Source organism: Spea bombifrons, chromosome 2 (genome assembly GCF_027358695.1).
Source record: "Spea bombifrons isolate aSpeBom1 chromosome 2, aSpeBom1.2.pri, whole genome shotgun sequence".
NCBI lineage: Eukaryota > Metazoa > Chordata > Amphibia > Anura > Pelobatidae > Spea > Spea bombifrons.
In genome coordinates, this window is record NC_071088.1 from 52,715,222 (window position 1) to 52,733,854 (window position 18,633).

Consider the following 18,633-nt stretch of genomic DNA (forward strand, 5'->3'; position numbering starts at 1 on the left):
CAAGGAAAATGGCCACCGCCGCACCAATCATCAAAGATCACGGCGGCGTCTGGCTAAAACAGCTTAGGAAGCGATCAGAATTACAATTACAATTACAAGACGACTTCCCCCCAAAATTTGAATATTAATTTAGGAACAAAAGAGAGCCTGAATAGAGGACTGCCCTATAGGAAAAAAAGTTTTACTGGTAAACATTAATTCACATATTTAATAAAAACTATGAGAAAAATGCATTTGTTTTTATTTGCCAACCTACCCCCAGTTATGCACATCTGCCTCCCCAGATAAGCCACCCCCTCTGACTTAACAATGCATCCCCAGACTTGTCCCCATGCTGCAGACTCCCTGGTGTCTCACCAGCTGCCAGAGAGGAGAATCCAGGTCCCCTGCAGCGATGCGGGGAATCTGGATCTTAGTCTTATAATCAGACCTCTATTTGTCTTATATTCAAGCAAATACTTTATCTTCCTAACAAATCCTTTCATGGAAAGAGTTAAAATACTAGCATTTCCACCAAATGTGGTCTTTTAGCCCCAACCAACCAGACAAACCCATGCATATTGGGGTATTGTGCCTTAGTAAACCTTAGTAAACTCTTAGTTGAATACCCTAGTTTGTCTACTTTTGAAAAAATATGCACAGCTAAACGCCACAACAGCCTTGGTCACCAAGTGTACAAAAATAAATTAAAATCAGCCCGTTCATTAAGGGGGTAAGGTACTTTTCATATGCAGTCTGGCGCCTAGGTTTTGTCAGCCTCTTACATCCAGAAAAAATTGTGGATGTAAGAGGCTGAGTCACCACACAGGGGCGCTGCTGCTGCTGTCTGCCCAGGAGTCTGGGCAGACAACATAGCCACTCCGAGCCCGCCCCCGAGCCTGAGATCACTCCCACGGAGTGAGCCTGTAGGCTGAAAACGTGGTTGCTGCAAAACCAGCAATCGCGTTTTCAGCTGCCACAGGCAGCTTCAGGGAAGGAGGTTGTGTGTTGATTGGGTCCCCACACAAGTGTGGGGACCTGACACAACACCCCCCTGCTGCCTGATCGCTCCATGAGAGCGACAGTGCAGCATTAACCCCTTCAATGCTGCGATCGCGGCATTTAGGGGTTAATTCCCGTTTTGTAAGGGGCTCTGCTGCTGGTGGTCTGCCTGGAAGCCCAGGCAGACCAGCAACAGCAAAAACGAGCCCCCACAAGCCCTTTGATGATTCCTGTAGGCATGGAAGCCTACACCAGTCATCAGAGACTCCCCCCTGCAATGACTGGTCTATAGACCAGCAATTGAGTCCCAGCTGCCAGAGGCAGCTTCAGGGACAGGGGAGAGGGTTCTTTGGTCTCCCCATGAGTGTGGAGAGCAGCCCCAACACCCCCTGCTGCCTGATCGCTCCCTGAGAGCGACAGTGCAACGTTAACCCCTTCAATGCCACATTTGTGTATGACGCATTCGTGGCATTGCAGGGGTTAACATTTGTCCCCACAAGCTTGTGGGGACTAAATATCAGTCAATGCTGTGCTCCAATGGAACATCAGCATTGAAAGGGTTAAAAAATAATAATAATAATAAAAAAAAAACAGCACTGACCTGAAAGTCCAGGGTGCTTCCAGGTCAAATGATGTGAGTTTAGTAAGTGGGCTGATGATGATCAGATCACTCCTGACCAACTGTTAATTTAAAAAAAATCCTGGCTCCTAACTTTTTTACCTGGCGCCTAGATCCACAACAAATTTGTCAAGCCCTGCAGTCTGTTATATTAGAGGTATCAAGGACACTAAACTGTCTTTTGATCTGACTTGCCCATATAGTGATGCTTTTCCCTTTAAGGGCCCTTATATTAACCACAATTGGTTGAGATAAGGTCACCTGTTTTTCGTTTTTAGAGTGAATAAATCTTGTTTTGCTGACATCCCTTATTAGTCTTTTGTAGCTTTTCTTTGCATTCTTTTAAATTCAATCACATCTTTCTTGTGGAATGATAGCCTGATAGCCACTGTGTAGTCCAAACGAAGCCTAATCGGTACTTTTTATGGTCATAATTACATGCTCAGAACTTGTATTAGTACCCTTTTTAATGTATGCTTACAATTAGAGATTATAATAGCCTTGGTGCTTCATAATTTGCATACCATCTTTACTCTACCACCAATAGCAGCAAAGAGACAAACATGAAAATCTAAATATATAACCATAATTTATCAACATAAAACAGGGACTATAAAGCCTGAAGACAGCCACCCCTCCTCCTCTTCTTTGATGCAGAGCCAACGTGAAGAACAAATACGAACAGGAGGTTATAACGGCTATTTCCGACGGGTGGAACCGATGATGTCCACCTCTGAGCCACAGAAAGGGCACGATTAAACTGAAAGAAAAAGGTAACAGTAACTGTGTGATCCTATAGCTAGGTCAATAACATAGACCATAATAAAAACAAGGCATAAAAACTCACACAACCCCCATGCTACAGAGTAAGCGAAAGGGAAGAGAAGAGTGGGAAATTATTCACCTTCTGTCTTTATTACAATTTAGATTATACATGCACCAAGGCTATTATAATCTCTAATTTTATAGCAAGACAGGAGGCTTCATAATTTGCATTTTAAACGCTAAGCCAAGCAAAGGTAGCATGGGGAGCATGAAAATAAAAGTTATGGAAAGTAGAAGTCCTGGACCTGTCCTCGGAGTGCAGGACATCAGACAGGGAGGTGCCTAGAGACACAGCACCAGAGGCTGCCACCCCTCCGAACAAATAAATCCTGAAACTGGGGTCAATCCCGACCAGACCCAAAACCCGGCGCACCCATCTAGCAGTGGTAGGAGACGGTACCAGACAAAGGGAGAAACATACGAGAGAAGCAGCTGATGGGAACCCCTTGGACGATGAGAGTCCGTGGACAGAAGATACAGCCGAGAGAAGCAAGCCCCACACAAAAGTGTCTGCTCTGGAAAGCATGGGTAGGAGACAGCCGAAGAAATTGATTTGGTGCGACAAGAAAGCGAGAAAACCACCCTCTGCAGAGAGAAAGAAATGACAAAGACAAACTAAAGCCAGAAGCAAAGTAAGTTTGGCCGAAAGCTGTTTCAGAGAGAAGTATTAGGCAAGGATTTCAGAAAATCCAGTACCTTATGGATTTCCCAGAGAGACAAATACCTAGGACCCAGGGGACGAGATAACTGGGCCCTGCGCAAAAGACGACAGACCAGAGGATGCCTACCCAGGGGAGCACCCGAGACCAGAGCATGAGAAGCCGAGATGACTGATCTAAGGCATTCAGGGTACGGTAAGACTTCCCCTGGCAGAAAAGGTGAGAGAGAAAGTTAAGAACAGCAATTGCAGTGGCCTAGAACGGATCATCATGCCATTCCAGATACCAAGACACCCAGGACCTCCAAGCATAAGCGTAAGCTCGTCCGGTGCCTGGTGCAAGGGGTCTCAGATAAGCATGTGAGCATCCTCTGAAAGTTGGAACAAACTCCAGGTCACTGGAGAGGCTCCACGCTATTAAGGATGAGGGGTGAAACTGACGGTCCAGATCCTGAAGAAGGTGCAGGACTGACAGAAGGACAAGAGGTGTCCTTAAAGACAGTTCCAGGAGTGACTGGATACAGGGTAGAGGCAGCCAGAGGGGTGTGGTGAGAAGCACAGATCTGATCATGCAAAGCGTCTGAGGAATCAGAGCAAAGGGGAAAAGCATAAGCCCCGGATGGAGGCCAAGTCTGTAGGAAGGCATGCACTGCAGTGCAGTCTGGATCTGGAAGCCAGTTGAAGAAAGTCGCCAGTTGAATATTCAGTCTGGATGCAAAGAGATCAATAGAAAATGTATCCCAACGAGAGTCCAGACGCTGGAAGACCGCAGAGTCCAGTTTCCAATCACTGGTATCCCTCAAGTCACAGGAAAACCGGTCTGCCATCGTGTTATTGGAGTCCAGAAACATATTCTGCTTTCAGTGTGATGTGGTTGGCCAGGCAGAAATCATAGAGATCCTTGGTAAGGACCCTTAGCATACATGACCGCATGCCCCCCAGACGGTTAATGTACTGGACTGCCGAGATGTTGCCCATCCAAAGGAGAAGGAAAAAGTGAGAGCAATCTGCGGCCAAGCTCTGAATGGCAAAGGATCCCGCAATCAGTTCCAGACAATTGATGTGCAATTGCCTCTCCTCCGCTGACCACCGGACACTCCAGAAGGTCTGGACACCCCACAACAGTAAAAGCTGGCGTCAGATTCCAGGACTAAGTCCGGAAGGGAGATGAAGATAGCTCAACCATTCCATGCCTCCATGTATTGCAGCCACCTCATGAGCTTTAGCCTTTCCTCCGTCGAGAGGGTGATCTGTTGATCATAGGATGGAAACCTGCAAAAGTGGGTCGCTGAAGAGGTTGGCAGTGGAGCGCAGCAGGAACGATTGCTTGGATGAACGAGGAGAGAAGGCCAACAATGCGAGCTAGAATCCGAAGTGGAATCAGCTTGGAGCATAGCAACCTGCGGATCTCCTTCTTGATCGCCTGGGTCTGAAAGAAAGCCATGACAGATTTCATCAGCTTGGTAAAGCACCAAGGGGCCGAGCTGAGTCCAAAGGGAAGGCAGGTGAACTGCCGAAGCTCATTGTGCCAGAAGAATTGAAGAAACCGGTGGTGAGCCCTCTAGTCGCCCTCTAGTAGAAGATCTCTGAGGAGATGTATGCTTTCCATCTGGAGTGACGGCAAAGATCTTGAGGCTTCTGAGATTTATAACGGGTCGAGATTTCCCTGACTTCTTGCGAACCAGGAAGATGTTGCTGACAAAGTGAGGAGGACCCATGACATGGGTTCTATGGCGCTCCTTCTGGGATAGCAGGTGGATTTTCGAGTCAACTAGCTCCTGTTGGGGAAGAGAAAGCTAGGGGAGAAAAGAAAATCTGTGAGGAAGCCCTGAACCGACTGAAGGACTCAAGGGTCCAGACACATGAGGGAGCAATAATGGGAAAAGAGAGATAGCCTGCCCGCAACCCGAAGGGGAGAAGAGATTTGTGGCACCTCGTCCAGGTGAACCTCTGGCGGAGGGAAACTGAGCCTGACGACTGGTAGCCTCTGGTGGCTGAATAGGAGCCTCTGGTGGCTGTACAGCTGGTGGTCCTTGGATATCCAGCCCTGCCAGAAAAACGCTGTCTGGAAGAAAAGGCTTACCTCTTGGAGGATTGGGCCTTTGTGAAGGAATAGAAAATGTTCACATGCTTATTAGCTCCTTGATGAAAGCATCCCAGAAATAGAGAGAGATGGCAGCTGGACCCATCTCCTTGCTCCGAAGATCCATAAGGCAAGGGACTTGGCACCTGAGAGCAGCCTGGCGTTGCTCGGTTCAGAGGGCTAAGTTAGCGTTACCAAGCATGATGCTGCGGAATCCATTCCGTGGCAGGGTCCATTTCGGGTATCAGACATGATGGCTTGTTCGGCCATCAGGAACAAGTAGGACAAGGGGCCGGCAATGTCCAGAAGCTTTTCCTGGGCTCTTCTGATACCATCTTCGGCCCCTTTCCTGGGTCCCTGCAGGTTTTGGACATATATGTCACCATCGTGGGGGTCAAACTTGGGGGTCTTAAGACCTTGTGTGGCAATTTAGGACCTGGGCATTCTGCCCGAGGTTTGTTCCGGATCTCACTCTCCACTGGTTTCTGGATCCATTTGACACCGAAGCGTGGGTTCACCCATGGCATTGAGGACACCAGAATCCTCTGGTATTGCAGCAGCTCCGGATGGAGTCATCAGATACGAGCCTGTAGCCTGGGTACGTCCAAGGCCGTCTCACAATCCTGCGAAAGGGAAGGAGGTCCAGATTGTCCGAATATAGGTCGGAGTCAGCAGAATCGCCTCGCCACTCGTCTAGGAGTGAGTTGTAGGCGCCTGGACCCTCGTCTTCCTCAGATGAGGAACCATGGATATCCCCACTGGGGTGGAGCCAATGGGAGTGTGTATCGCAACTTGCTTCTCTTTAGAGGTGCCAACATAATGCTCTTACATGGGCGTTTGCTGACTGAGCCCTTTGGATCAATATCTGAATATGGCGTGTCATCTCGAAGAGCCCTGGGAGAGCACCATGAGATCTGCGAGAGATCAGCAATAAATGTGCAAGGCACAGTATATAAAACCACAAGGTGACGGTGGAGGCTAGTAGTATAGTAATGGTAAGGTCCCAGATCTAGTAAAAGTATCAATCAGATGGAGACAGGGACCAATCTTAAGGGAGGCCGACATCTGGTAGGCCTCCCTGAATCACCCTGTATAGCAATATGTCCTTTTTAGTATTAAAGAAATAATCTAAAAAAAAACTGGAAAAAGAGGCAAGATTCCTTAAAACAAGAACTAGGCCTAGAGAGACCACCTAGAAACTAAGAAACAAGGGAAAAACAGCCTGAAACGACTGCAAAAAAGCAAAAACTGAACAGCAATAGAAAATGAAAGTGAAAGTAAATGCGCAATCGCTTAAGAGAAAGAAGGAATCTAATGGGGAGCTGGCACCATGAGGGAGGAGGGCTGAGAAGCGGAATGTGGAGAGCAAGGGAAGCAGCTCATTGCTACAGACAGGTAAGGTAAGTGTTACAGAGAGAAAAAAATAAAAGGAAAAATAAAGCGGGAGATGCACAAGAAGAGGGTTTAGGGCCCTAAAAGCAGAGTCTCTGCAGTGAACAAATTGAGGTGATGTAATTGCAATAATAATATCAGCAAAATAAAGATAACGAAAATCAATAATAGAAACAATCAATACAGGAAAATTTAATGGGTAGCTGATCTGACCTGTTGTTTTGGATTTTAAATTCACCATGATCATGTAACCTTCTCTGGAACATGCATTAATACATTTTGAAACATGTGTACTTACTTGTAACAAGTTTTGATGTTATGTCTGTTTTGCAGGTGATAGAATCAAACTCTCTAAGCTTCGGTACAAGAATAAAAGCCTTTATTGCTTGTTTTGTAACTGGAATTGTTTGCTCTGTTATGGTAAGTTCTTTATAATTTTTACTCTGTATTTGTGTGATTTATTTCAAAAATACATTTGTATAGATAAACACATATAGTGTAATATGTTTTGTTAGTACAAAAAAAAAAATTCTCTATATCTAGTATAGACACCATCCCAGTGAGTGTCTAGAAGTGTCTGTGTTTTTCAAACTTTCCCATAGATATTTAAATAGGTGGAGGTCCGGTGATTGCTTTGGGAAAAGCCATAAAAATTAGAACTCCTTGTCCTTTCTTGGGCTTCAGGTGGCTTTGATGTGTTATTTAGATGAAAGAAAAGACCAAAGTCCAATAAGTTCAACATTACTGTTAATTTAAAAAAAAAATGCAAAAAACTCACATTGAAGAAAGTTCCTGTTGTTCTCAAAAAGGGTGAAAACTCCAAAATGGCAATCTAATTTTAAACTGGATCAACAAACTATAATTAAACCTGACTTTATAACCAATTATATATCCTTGTATATTCGTCTTTGGTTTATAAAAACACCTCTGCCTATTTTTAAAGGTATCTATTAAATTTGAGTCTGAGTAATGAATTCCATATCTTTATTGTTTTTACGATAAAGAACTTTTCCCCTGCTTTAAGTGTGAATGGATGACCTATTGTTCTTTGCACAGTCCTATTAATGAACAGGTCATTAGAGAGCAGCTGTTATTGCCCCCTTACATATGTGTTAAATGTTATCATATCTGCTCAATTTAAAAAAAAATCTTTTTTACTGTAAACAAATTCAACTTACCTAGCCTTTTTCGTAACATAGGTGTTGTCTTTATCTCATTCATTTTGTAGCACAGCTCTGCACTTTTTAAGCCCATTGATTTATACAGAGGCAAAATTATATTTTCTTCCTCCATTACGTCTCTGCATACATGCCAATGTCTTAAGGGCCCTTGCAGCAGCTGACCGATATGGAAGGCTGTTGCTAAATACAGTTATTCCCGATCATTTTAAACCTTAAATGAGGTTGTGTTAGGGAAATCATTTATTTTCTCAAATTGCATAAAATTGTGTTTTTCATCATTAACATTCACCTGCCCCGTGGTTGCCCAGCCCAGCAATTTGACCAAATTTCCTTGGAGGAAGGGAACTTCTAGTTCAAACTGTATTACCTTACCTAACTTTGTGTCATCTGCGACACATGGCTTTTCATACCCATTGCAAGATTATTATTATACATCATTAACAACAACTCCAGACCTAGGACAAACCTGAGGAACTCTGTTTACCACTTTTCTCCATTTGGAGAATTTTCCCAAACAAACACTCTCTGAACTCTACCCTTAAACCAGGTGTCAGCCCTGGTGTATAACATTTTGGCTAAGCCTATATGTTTTATTTTGTACAATAATCCTTTATGAGGAAGCGGAATGCTTTAGTAAAGTCCTAATCACGTATACTGAAATTTACCGATCTATATTTTTGCTCGCCTTTTCATTGATTCAAATGATGATATTATTAGATCAAATATATTCTTGAATATACAGGAGTGATCAAAGAGACTCCTCCCTGTAATCTCCCATCTACGGGAGATTGTGGGGGCTCGTTTTAGCTGTTGCTGGTCTGATCGCAGCAGCAGAGCCCTGTACAAAATGGGTATTAACCCCTAAAATGCTGCAGCTTTGAAGGGGTTAACGCTGCACTGACACTCTCATGGAGCGATCAGGCAGCAGGGGAATGTTATGTCAGGTCCCCACACTTACCTGAAGCTGCCTGTATTCTCCATGAGAGCGTCAGTGCAGTGTTAACCCCTTCAATTTTATGAAAAATTTATTTTGAGCCGACAAAATCATTTCGTGGGAGTGATTTGAAGGCTCGGGGGCGGGCTCTGGGTGGCTGTGCTGTCTGCTCAGACACCCAGGCAGACAGCAGCAGCAGCGCCCCCGCGATCACCACAATTGTGGCAACGTGGGGGCATTTTTTTGAGATGACGTACCTGCTACGTCCCGGTCTGCAGCTACCATGTAACCATGGCGTACCAGGTACATCCCGGTCTCGAAGGGGTTAGCATTAGAAACAGGAACAAGAATTTTTCCACCAGTAAGGAAGGGCTTTGAGGTGCAGACCAGGACAGGCACTGGCAGACAGACACATACAGCCATGAGACTGACCCTCACCATATTAGAAAAAAATTTAATATGTCTATTAAAGAAATAATCTAAAAAACTGGAAAAGAGGCAAGATTCCTTAAAACTAAGAAACAAGGGGAAAAACAGCCTGAAACGACTGCAAAAAAAGCAAAAACTGAACAGCAATAGAAAACGAAAGTGAAACAGGAACAAGAATTTTTCCACCAGTAAGGAAGGGCTTTGAGGTGCAGACCAGGCCAGGCACTGGCAGACAGACACATACAGCCATGAGACTGACCCTCACCATATTAGAAAAAAAACAATTGATTCCCCAGAGTAAGGAAGGACATTAAGATCCAGGGGCAGGGAACAGAGCAGAACAGGACAGACACCAGCTGAGAGACACATCCAGCCACAAGACCACCTCCGCATAGATGGTAGACACTGGTAGATTATAGGCACATGCCCCAAATTAGAGGTTTGGCTAGTAGTGTAAATGTGGAACTGGCTTAATCAACTAAATTCTATTTAGGAATAGAATTTAGTAAATAACTGAACAGGGCCGGCCCAAGACATAATGCCGCCTGGGACGAAATTTCAAATGCCTCCACCGATGCCAGGGGTCATTATCATTATCCTTCCTCTCCCTCCCTGTTTTCTACCCTTCCTCCCTATTATCTACCCTATCCCCCCTTTGTACTTACCTTTCAGCAGTCCTGCGGCGTGTCTCCCTGCTCTCCCCCCGGGCGCGCTGCTTTACTGCTGATGTCATTTTCCGGTGCTCAGCATTACAAGCCGGCACCGAGACTGAGCTAGAGGGCTCGCAGAGGAGAGAGTGCCGAGCAGGTAAGCGAAAACCACTCGGCGCCCCCTCTCTCTCCTCTGCTTAAAAAAAAAAGGCGCTTGGGTGCCGCCTCTTCAAAAGTGCCGCCTGGGGCAATTGCCCCACTCTGCTCCATGGTAGGGCCGGCCCTGCAACTGAAACATAGTGTGTGCAAGTACAGTCAAATGTCTAGCGTTGTCACAAATATTATTTTTTGTATTAATCAAACAGTAGAGGTTCTGCCTTAAAGTAAATGGGGACAAATGTCTGCTGCAGTCCCTGTTTACATTACACTTTCTCCAGTCCACCCCACACTAGTACATTTTCTACACTAAAATAAACTATTATTACTTAATTATCTTGCAGTATTGTAAATGAGCAATGAGAATGAATCTCAGCCTCTGCTAAGCTAACTGTCACTGTCTCACACCCCAGCTCTCATCAGTCTGTAACTGCTGCTACTGATGAGTTGAAATGCCGTCAGCACATTTATTTATCTATATATAAATGCTTGTCCCTTCCCCTTGTAAAATTCTGATTGGCCAGAGTGAAAAAAGAAAGGAAAAACACCCACAGGTTGTTGGACTCATATCAATCACAGCCATAAGCATCCATAACCATCAATGAGACCATCCCCTGTTTTTAAATACTTCCTATGAGTCATTATTATGTACCCTCCTACACACAGCCCCTTCCCACTTTACCTCATCAAGGAGCACCAAACGTTGGGGTTCACGGAGGTTTGTACAAATACACAAAGCAGGCAATTTTCGTAAAAAAACCCCAAAATGCTTGAGTCCAAGTGTCATGGGCAAGCAATCTGAGCACCCCTTCCCTTTTTTATAATTCCTAAAGCTTTACTTTCCCCACCACAAAAGCAAGCGGTGTGTCAGAGAATTACAGCAATAAAAGTAAATTAAAAATCATTTATGGCAACTAACTCCTCACTAAACAGTTTAGTAGAAGTTATGACCCTCTTAAAGGGTTATTCTTTAGGGAATGTGTGCTGAATAAAACACAAAGACAAGTGTATAGGAAAATGGTTTCTATAATATGTTTAAAAATTGTATATTGGTATTAAATTAGGTCACAGTTACAGGTTATAAATCATATTACATACACTAAACAAGAAAAAATATAAAACAAAAGGAATGCTTAACGACCTTCGTGACCGGGACGAACCTAGTACTTCATGGTCACCTTTGGCTTGGGACGTACTAGGTACATCATTCAAAAAAAAACTGCCCCACGTGGATTGCGAGGGCACTGCTGCTGCTGTCCGCCCAGTGTCTGGGCAGACCAGCACAGCCCCCCTAAGTCTACGATCACTCCCACGGAGTGATTCCATAGGCCCAAAACGCAATCGCCGGTAAACTGGTGATTGTGTTTTCAGCTGCCGCAGGCAGCTTCAGGGAAGGGCATTGTTTGTTGATTGTTACAACATTCTCCCGCTAACCCCTTCAATGCCGCGATCACTGGATTTTAGGGGTTAATACCCATTTTGTATGGGGCTCTGCTGCTGTGGGCTTCCAGACAGACCAGCAACACCAAAAACGAACCCCCACAAGCCTTTTGATCATTCCTACAGGAGTGATCAAAGAGACTCCTCCCTGCATTCGCAGATGCATCAGCGATTGCGTCCCAGCTGCCAGAGGCAGGGACCGGGAGAAAAGGTTCTTTGGGTGGAGTGGAGATCAGCCCCAACCTTCATCTGCTGCCCGATTGCTCTGTTAAAAGCAATCATGCAGTGTTAACAACATCGCGGCATTGCAGGGGTTAATATTTGTCCCCAAAAGCTTGTGGGGACTAAATATCAGTCAATGCTGTACTCCAATGAAAGTTAAAAACTGTTGTAGAACCAATCAAAAGTGGGCTCATGATCAGGGCCGGCCCGACAATGGAGCCGAGTGGGGCAACCGCACTTTGCTGCCCCAAGCCCCTTTTTTTTTAAAGCGAAAGAGAGAGAAAGGGGCGCCGAGTGGTTTTCGCTTACCAAGCTGGCACCGAGACCGAACAGGGAGACTCGCCGCAGGACTGCTGAAAGGTAAGTACAAGGGGGGGTAAGGGTAGATAATGGGGGGGCGGCAGGGATGGAGAGAGAGAGAAAGGGTAGATAAGGGGGGGGGCGGCATTTTAAAATTCGCCCCAGGCGGCATTTTGCCTTGGGCCGGCCCTGCTCATGATGATCAGTTCACTCCTGGCCAATAGGAGTGATCTGATCATAATGTCAGCCCCTAATGACCCTGCCTTAGAAAAACCCACAAATCATTACCGTGTTTGCTAGATTATAAAACGACCCTGATTTATAAGACGACCCCCCAAAATCTGAATATTAATTAGGAAAAAAGAAAAAGCCTGAATAAAAGACGACCCTACAGGAAAAAAGTTTTACTAGTAAATGTTACTTCATATAAACTATTTTTTTTAAATAAAAGCTATGATTCAGATTTTTTTTTAATTTCCTTTTATTTTTCAACCTGCCCCCCAGTTATGCACATCTGCCCCCGTGCTTGCCAATCTGCCTCAGAAATGCCTTATAACCCCTATATGCCACTGTGCCCCATGATATGCCTTTTAACCCTCTAAATGCCACTGTGCCTCATGATATGCCTTTTGAAATGCAGAAATGCCTTATACCCCTATATGCCACTCTGGCTTTTAGGGGTTAAAAGGCATATTATGGGGCAGAGTGGCATATAGGGAGGTATAAGGCATTTCAGGAGGCAGAGTGGCATATTGAGGGTTAAAAGGCATTTCTGGAGGCAGAGTGGCATTAAAGGGGTTAAAAGGCATATCATAGAGTACTCTGCCTACAGAAATGCCTTATGCCCCCATCTAACACCTCCCCAAACTTATGTGGTTTTTACACAACACCCCAATATGTGTTCAGCAACATCTCCTGAGTACAGTGGTACCCCACATGCATAGGTTTGTCGGGTTTTTGGGAACTAAAAGGCCGCATTTGGGACGTGTGCATTTTTTAAATTGGAAATTAGATGTGTGGCTATCCTCCCCCCCGTGTTAATTGGGACATTGTTGAACCTGGCCAATTCAATTTACCCCATCAAATCATACATTTTTTAAAAGTAGACACCCCATGGGCATTTAATGTGCCAGTATTTTAACTCTTTCCATGCGAGAATTGTTTTAAGCTAATGTGCTAATTTTAGGACTTGCTCACAAAAATATTTTTTTATATATATACATTTTTTTTTACATTTTTTGGAACTTAAAGGTTTTCCTAATGGTGACGTCAGTGGGAAATTATTTTTACATTTTACTGTTTTTTTTTTAAACTATTTTTTTCTTCTTGTTTTTTTTTTTAATTTATTTTACTAATCACATTGTGATTAAAAAGCTGGGCTCCATTGACTTGCATGGTTGAATGCAGTACCTGTATTCAACCTGCAAGTGGAGCCAGAGTTCTCTAGAGGGTCTGGAGACCCCTTGGGCTAACTTTTCTAACTTCATTGTTTTTTTTTTATACGACGGCCGCCATTTTGTGATTGGCGAAATGACTCGCAGTGGCGGTTCTGACCGTTCTTCGGAGTGGTCACAGCGCATCCTGGGATGAGTGTTTGGTGTTGCTGAATGCCTCCTGATCGAGGCATTTCACCGACACCATTGAAGTTTAGGAGGTGATCGTTGATTGCCTCCTAAACACTTTTAAAATGGGCATATGCCGCCATACAGTGTATGGCGAATGTTGACGCCCCGGGGAGGGGCCAGACACAGCCCCCAGGCAATACAGTAACACCGTTTGGGTGCAGAAAGCGAACGTAGGTCACATTCTGCACCCGTTTAAAGTCATGATGGTCCTGGCACGTCAGTTGTCATTAAGGGGTTAAAATTAAAATGGTTAAGCAATAACCCCTTAAGGACCAGGCTGTTTTTTACTTTTTGTACCCTTTGGGACCGAGGCTGTTATAACACACTCTCGTGTTTAAATGTGATTTTCTCCTCACCCATTTTGTGTACCCACAATTTCCCATAAAAAATATATGATGAAAAATTTTAAAAAAACCTACTTTTTCTCGATGGAGGTGGCCAGGGAGGTGGGGTACGATGACGTAAGACGCAGCATGACGTAAGACTGGGAGGTGAGTCTCGCAGGTCTTCGGCACAGGAGGATGTAAACGGCACAGAGATTTGTGAGGGATTTGTGAGAGCGGACTGGTCTAGACACATGAACTGCCAGAGCGAGTGGAGGCAGGAGAGACAGGCTGATTTATGGTGGCGGGGGTGAGTCTTGAGCATTTTATCTAAAAAGAAGCACACTGCTTTCAGTTTGCCAAGAATATTACCACCGCCCCCTCCCTTTCTGTGTTTGTGAACCTCTAACTGGAGGGAACGAAGTTGCAATTATTTGGACTGAATCTCAAATTACATTTCTAATAGATCAATAGCTTGAAAGAAGAGTAAAAAGTAAAGAAAGAAAAGGGAGAGATGGAGGGAAGAGGGGAAAAAATTACTTAACCATCGTCTAAAATTGATTCATATATATAAGGGAGAAGTGGTACTGTGGCGAGACTGTTCAGAATGGTTTCCTGAACGCATAATACATTAAGTGAATATATGTTTATAAATTTCAGCGTTTGAAAATCTTGGAGACATAGACCTGTCACAATTGTTTGAAATCTCTGATATTGTGGATATTTATTATCACGAAAAATCCTTTCCTCTCTGCAATCTTGAAATATAACTTAGAATGTGCTATGGCATCCAGGAGAACACAGGACTCCAGAGCATTGTCAAAAAAGAAGGAAAAAAAAGAGGAAAAAAGGATTATAAACTGGAAAAGAGACTATCCACCTTTTTCTCACCACAATCAACTAACTTTCAATCAAATAGATCCATAACAGGCACTCCGCCCAACCCAGATGAGGAGGATCAAAGAAACAGTAATGAGCCAGATATATCAACCCCTAATCTGCATACCTGGGAACTCTCCGAGTTTGACCTGGAGATTCTCCGGCTCAAGACCCGAATCCTCCGGGTCGCGGGAGCGGGGTCTTGACACGCCCCGCTCCCCTCCCATTTTTTCATTTACATGGGGGTGTTCCCCACCGACGTGAGCAGGAACTCCCGCAAGGGAAGGCTCCGGGTTGCTGGAGCCAGGAAGTTCCCAGGTATGCTAATCTGCTAATCTTTAGTAGAAGAGCTAAAACAAGAAATGACCAAATCTTCAAAAGATATTAAATCGGAAATTATTCAATTGGCAACCAAAATTAAAAAAAAATAGAAGATAAAAGCGAGGACCTGGAATTACAAATAAAGATCTTAACGGATGATAAGGTCAAACTAGATCAAAAGATTCTTCAGCTAGAAATGAAAATGGACAATTTAGAAAACAGATCTCAAAGGAATAATTTACGTTTCAGAAATCTTTCGGAAAGAACAACCTCAGAAGATCTTAAACAAATACTATCAGATTCTTTTTCATCTATTGTTCTCTAACTAAGTTTCTAGACTCCAACTTCCTGCTTGACCCTCTTCAATCTGGTTTTCGCCCTCGACACTCTACTGAGACCGCCCTTACTAAAGTTACTAATGACTTACTCACTGCTAAATCCAAGGGCCACTACTCCATGCTAATCCTTTCTGCTGCTTTTGACACGGTGGACCCCCCCCCTTCTCCTTCAAAAGCTTTATGATCTTGGCCTCCGTGATACTGCTCTCTCATGGCTCACTTCCTACCTCTCTGATCGTACCTTCAGTGTCTCTGTCTCCAGTAACACTTCCCCTCCCTCTCTCAGTTGGGGTTCCCCAAGGCTCAGTTTTAGGACCCCTTATGTTCTCTCTTTACACTTCCTCCCTTGGCAAACTGATCTCATCCTTCGGCTTTCAATACCACCTGTACACTGATGACACCCAAATCTATCTATCCTCCCCTGATCTCTCTCCCTCTGTCTTAGATTGTGTAACTAACTGCCTTGCATCTGTCTCTACCTGGATGTCTGAACGTTTCTTGAAACTCAACCACTCCAAACGGAACTCCTCATCTTCCCTCCCTCCAACGCTAAGATTCCCCATCTATCTCCCTCAATGTTAATGGTGCTATCATCCCCCCCATCTACTCATGCACGCTGTCTTGGTGTTACCCTTGACTCCGACCTTTCGTTCACACCCCATATTCAGTCTGTCTCTAAAAACTGTCGCCTTCATCTTAAAAACATTGCCCGCATCCGTCCCTTCCTAACACAGGATGCCACTAAGGCTCTTGTCCATGCCCTGATTATCTCCCGTCTTGACTACTGTAACTCTATTTTAGCCGGTCTCCCTCTTAACCGTCTCACCCCTCTACAATCCACCATGAATGCTGCCGCCAGACTTATCTTCCTCTCACATCGCTTTACTAACGTTTCTCCACTCTGTCTGTCTCTTCACTGGCTGCCTGTGCGCTTCAGGGTTCATTTCAAAATCCTCACTCTTACTTTCAAAGCTCTTCACAGCGGTTCCCCTCTCTACATCTCCTCTCTCTTCTAAATACACTCCTAACCGGTCTCTCCGCTCATCCAACGATCTCCTTCTGTCCTCTCCTCTGATTTCTAGCTCTCATGCCCGCTTACAAGATTTCTCAAGGGCTGCCCCTATCATCTGGAATGCCCTCCCCCAGTCTATCCGTCTCTCCCCCCTGCCTTTATTCCTTAAAAAAAATCCCTCAAGACCCACTTCTTTAAGGATGCTTACAACATAGCACATTAACCCCTTTCCTCCCATATTCCTTTAGCTTACCCTTCCTACTCCCTCCCCTGCAATACTTTTACTAGCGTGGCTGGTCTATCCCCAACAGTGGCACTTTTACCTTTTGTGTAATGCAACCCAACCCCCTCTAGACTGTAAGCTCGTTTGAGCAGGGCCCTCCTCACCTGTTGTCTCTGTCAATTTATGTTACATACTACTTGTTATGTCCTGTCTACCCATTGTACAGCGCGACGGAATTTGATGGCGCCATATAAAACAATAAATAATAATAATAATAAAGACTTTTCTAAATATATGGAACGTATTCACAGGCTTCCCAGGCCTACTAACTTACCTCCATTGCAACTTTCTAGTCAAGATCTAATTGTGAAAACGTGTAGGGAGAAGAAAATTACAGAAGGTCAATATGAAGAAGTAATAGTTCTACCAGATACTTCGATATTGTGGAAGCATAATATCAGATTTAAGTGGGGTTTCCCCACAAAGATTAGTTTCATATATGAAGAAACTTTCCTCTCTTTTGATGATCCAGAAAAAAACTTTGATATAGTTACAGTGTTTACTATCCAGTACAATGTGCCTTTTTAAAAATAATTTTTTACATTTTATTTTCTTTTATTTTTCTCTCACTCTAATAACAATGGTAAACTTCACTTGGGATTAATTAAGAAGTTAACTTTATTTATTAGTAGTGCTGCAACTAACGATTATTTTAATAATCGATTAGTTGGCCGATTATTTTTTCGATTAATCGGATAAAATAATTCAATTTTTTTTTCAATTTAAAATAATGTAATAAAAAAACGTACAATTTACACTTTCATCTCTTTATTGCAATGGCCTCTCTCTATTCACCTTCTTATTTTACTGACATAATAAAAGCTACAAGAACCCAAACACAGTGTTTCTCAAACTAGGTTTTAATACAAAGTTATTAGTAAATATTAATTCATATGTTAACTATTTTTCATATTTAATAAAAACTATGAGAAAAAAGCCTTGTTTACATTTTTTTTATTTACCAAACTGCCCCCGGTTATGCACATCTGACCCCCAGCTTGCCACTCTGCCCCCATATATGCCTTATACCTCTTATATGCCACAGATTCCACTGTGCCCCCTGATATGCCACTGTGCCCCTGATATGCCTTATACTCCTTATATGCCAGTGATATGCAACTGAGCCCCCTGATATACCTTTTACCCCAGATATGTTTTATGCCCCCCTGATATGCCTAATATAGATATGCCTTATACCCCCTATATGCCACTGAGCCCCCTGATATACCTTTTACCCCCAGATATGTTTTATGCCCCCCTTATGTGTCTAATATCGATATGCCTTATACCCCCTATATGCCCTGAAATTTATAATACCCCCATACACCACTATAACTCACCCATACACCACTCTGGCTCCTCCCCCTCCCATACACCACTCTGGCTCCTCCCCCTCCCATACACCACTCTGGCTCCTCCCCTCCCATACTCCACTCTGCCTCCTCCCCCCTCCCATACTCCACTCTGCCTCCTGTCAGCAACGGAGGTTCACAAGACATCACGGAGCCGGGTAGAGAGGCATAGTGCCGTATGGGAGGGGGAGGAGCCAGAGTGGTGTATGGGAGGGTGGCTCCCATACACCCCTCTGACTCCGCCCCCCTCCCATACACCGCTCTGCCTCTCTACCCGGCTCCGTTACTGACAGGCACTTTCACTGCAGCTTCATAGAAGCCTCAGCGTAAGTGAAGGTGAGTAACGGAGGCTGTATGTGCGATGCAGACCCCCACCGGCTGACAGAGAGGGGGTCTGCACGATGCGCACAGACAGCCTCCGTTACTGCCCTTCACTTACGCTGAGGCTTCTATGAAGCTGCAGTGAAAGTGCCTGTCAGTAACGGAGTCGGGAGAGAGGCAGAGTGATGTATGGGAGGGGGGAGGAGGCAAAGTGGAGTATGGGAGGGGGGAGGAGGCAAAGTGATGTATGGGAGGGGGAGGAGTCAGAGGGGTGAATGGGAGGGGGGAGAGAGACGAAAGTGAGAGACC

The 18,633-nt window shown here is 44.4% G+C and overlaps 1 protein-coding gene and 1 long non-coding RNA gene across 7 annotated transcripts in view; one reads left to right on the forward strand and one right to left on the reverse strand.

Moving 5' to 3' along the window:
• Nucleotides 1–18,633, forward strand: part of LOC128472411 (vesicle transport protein SFT2B-like) — a 165,938-nt gene that overhangs the window by 34,378 nt on the left and 112,927 nt on the right. For all 6 annotated transcript variants that reach the window (XM_053454250.1, XM_053454249.1, XM_053454247.1 and 3 more), the window contains exon 2: nt 6,892–6,978. In XM_053454250.1, coding sequence (XP_053310225.1) covers nt 6,892–6,978 — 87 coding nt within the window. The remainder of the gene's footprint in view (nt 1–6,891; nt 6,979–18,633) is intronic.
• On the reverse strand, nt 17,403–17,913 carry LOC128472413 (uncharacterized). Its single transcript, XR_008346170.1, has 2 exons — nt 17,880–17,913; nt 17,403–17,788 (listed from the first exon to the last, which is right to left on the reverse strand). It is a non-coding gene; the product is annotated as an uncharacterized LOC128472413 (long non-coding RNA).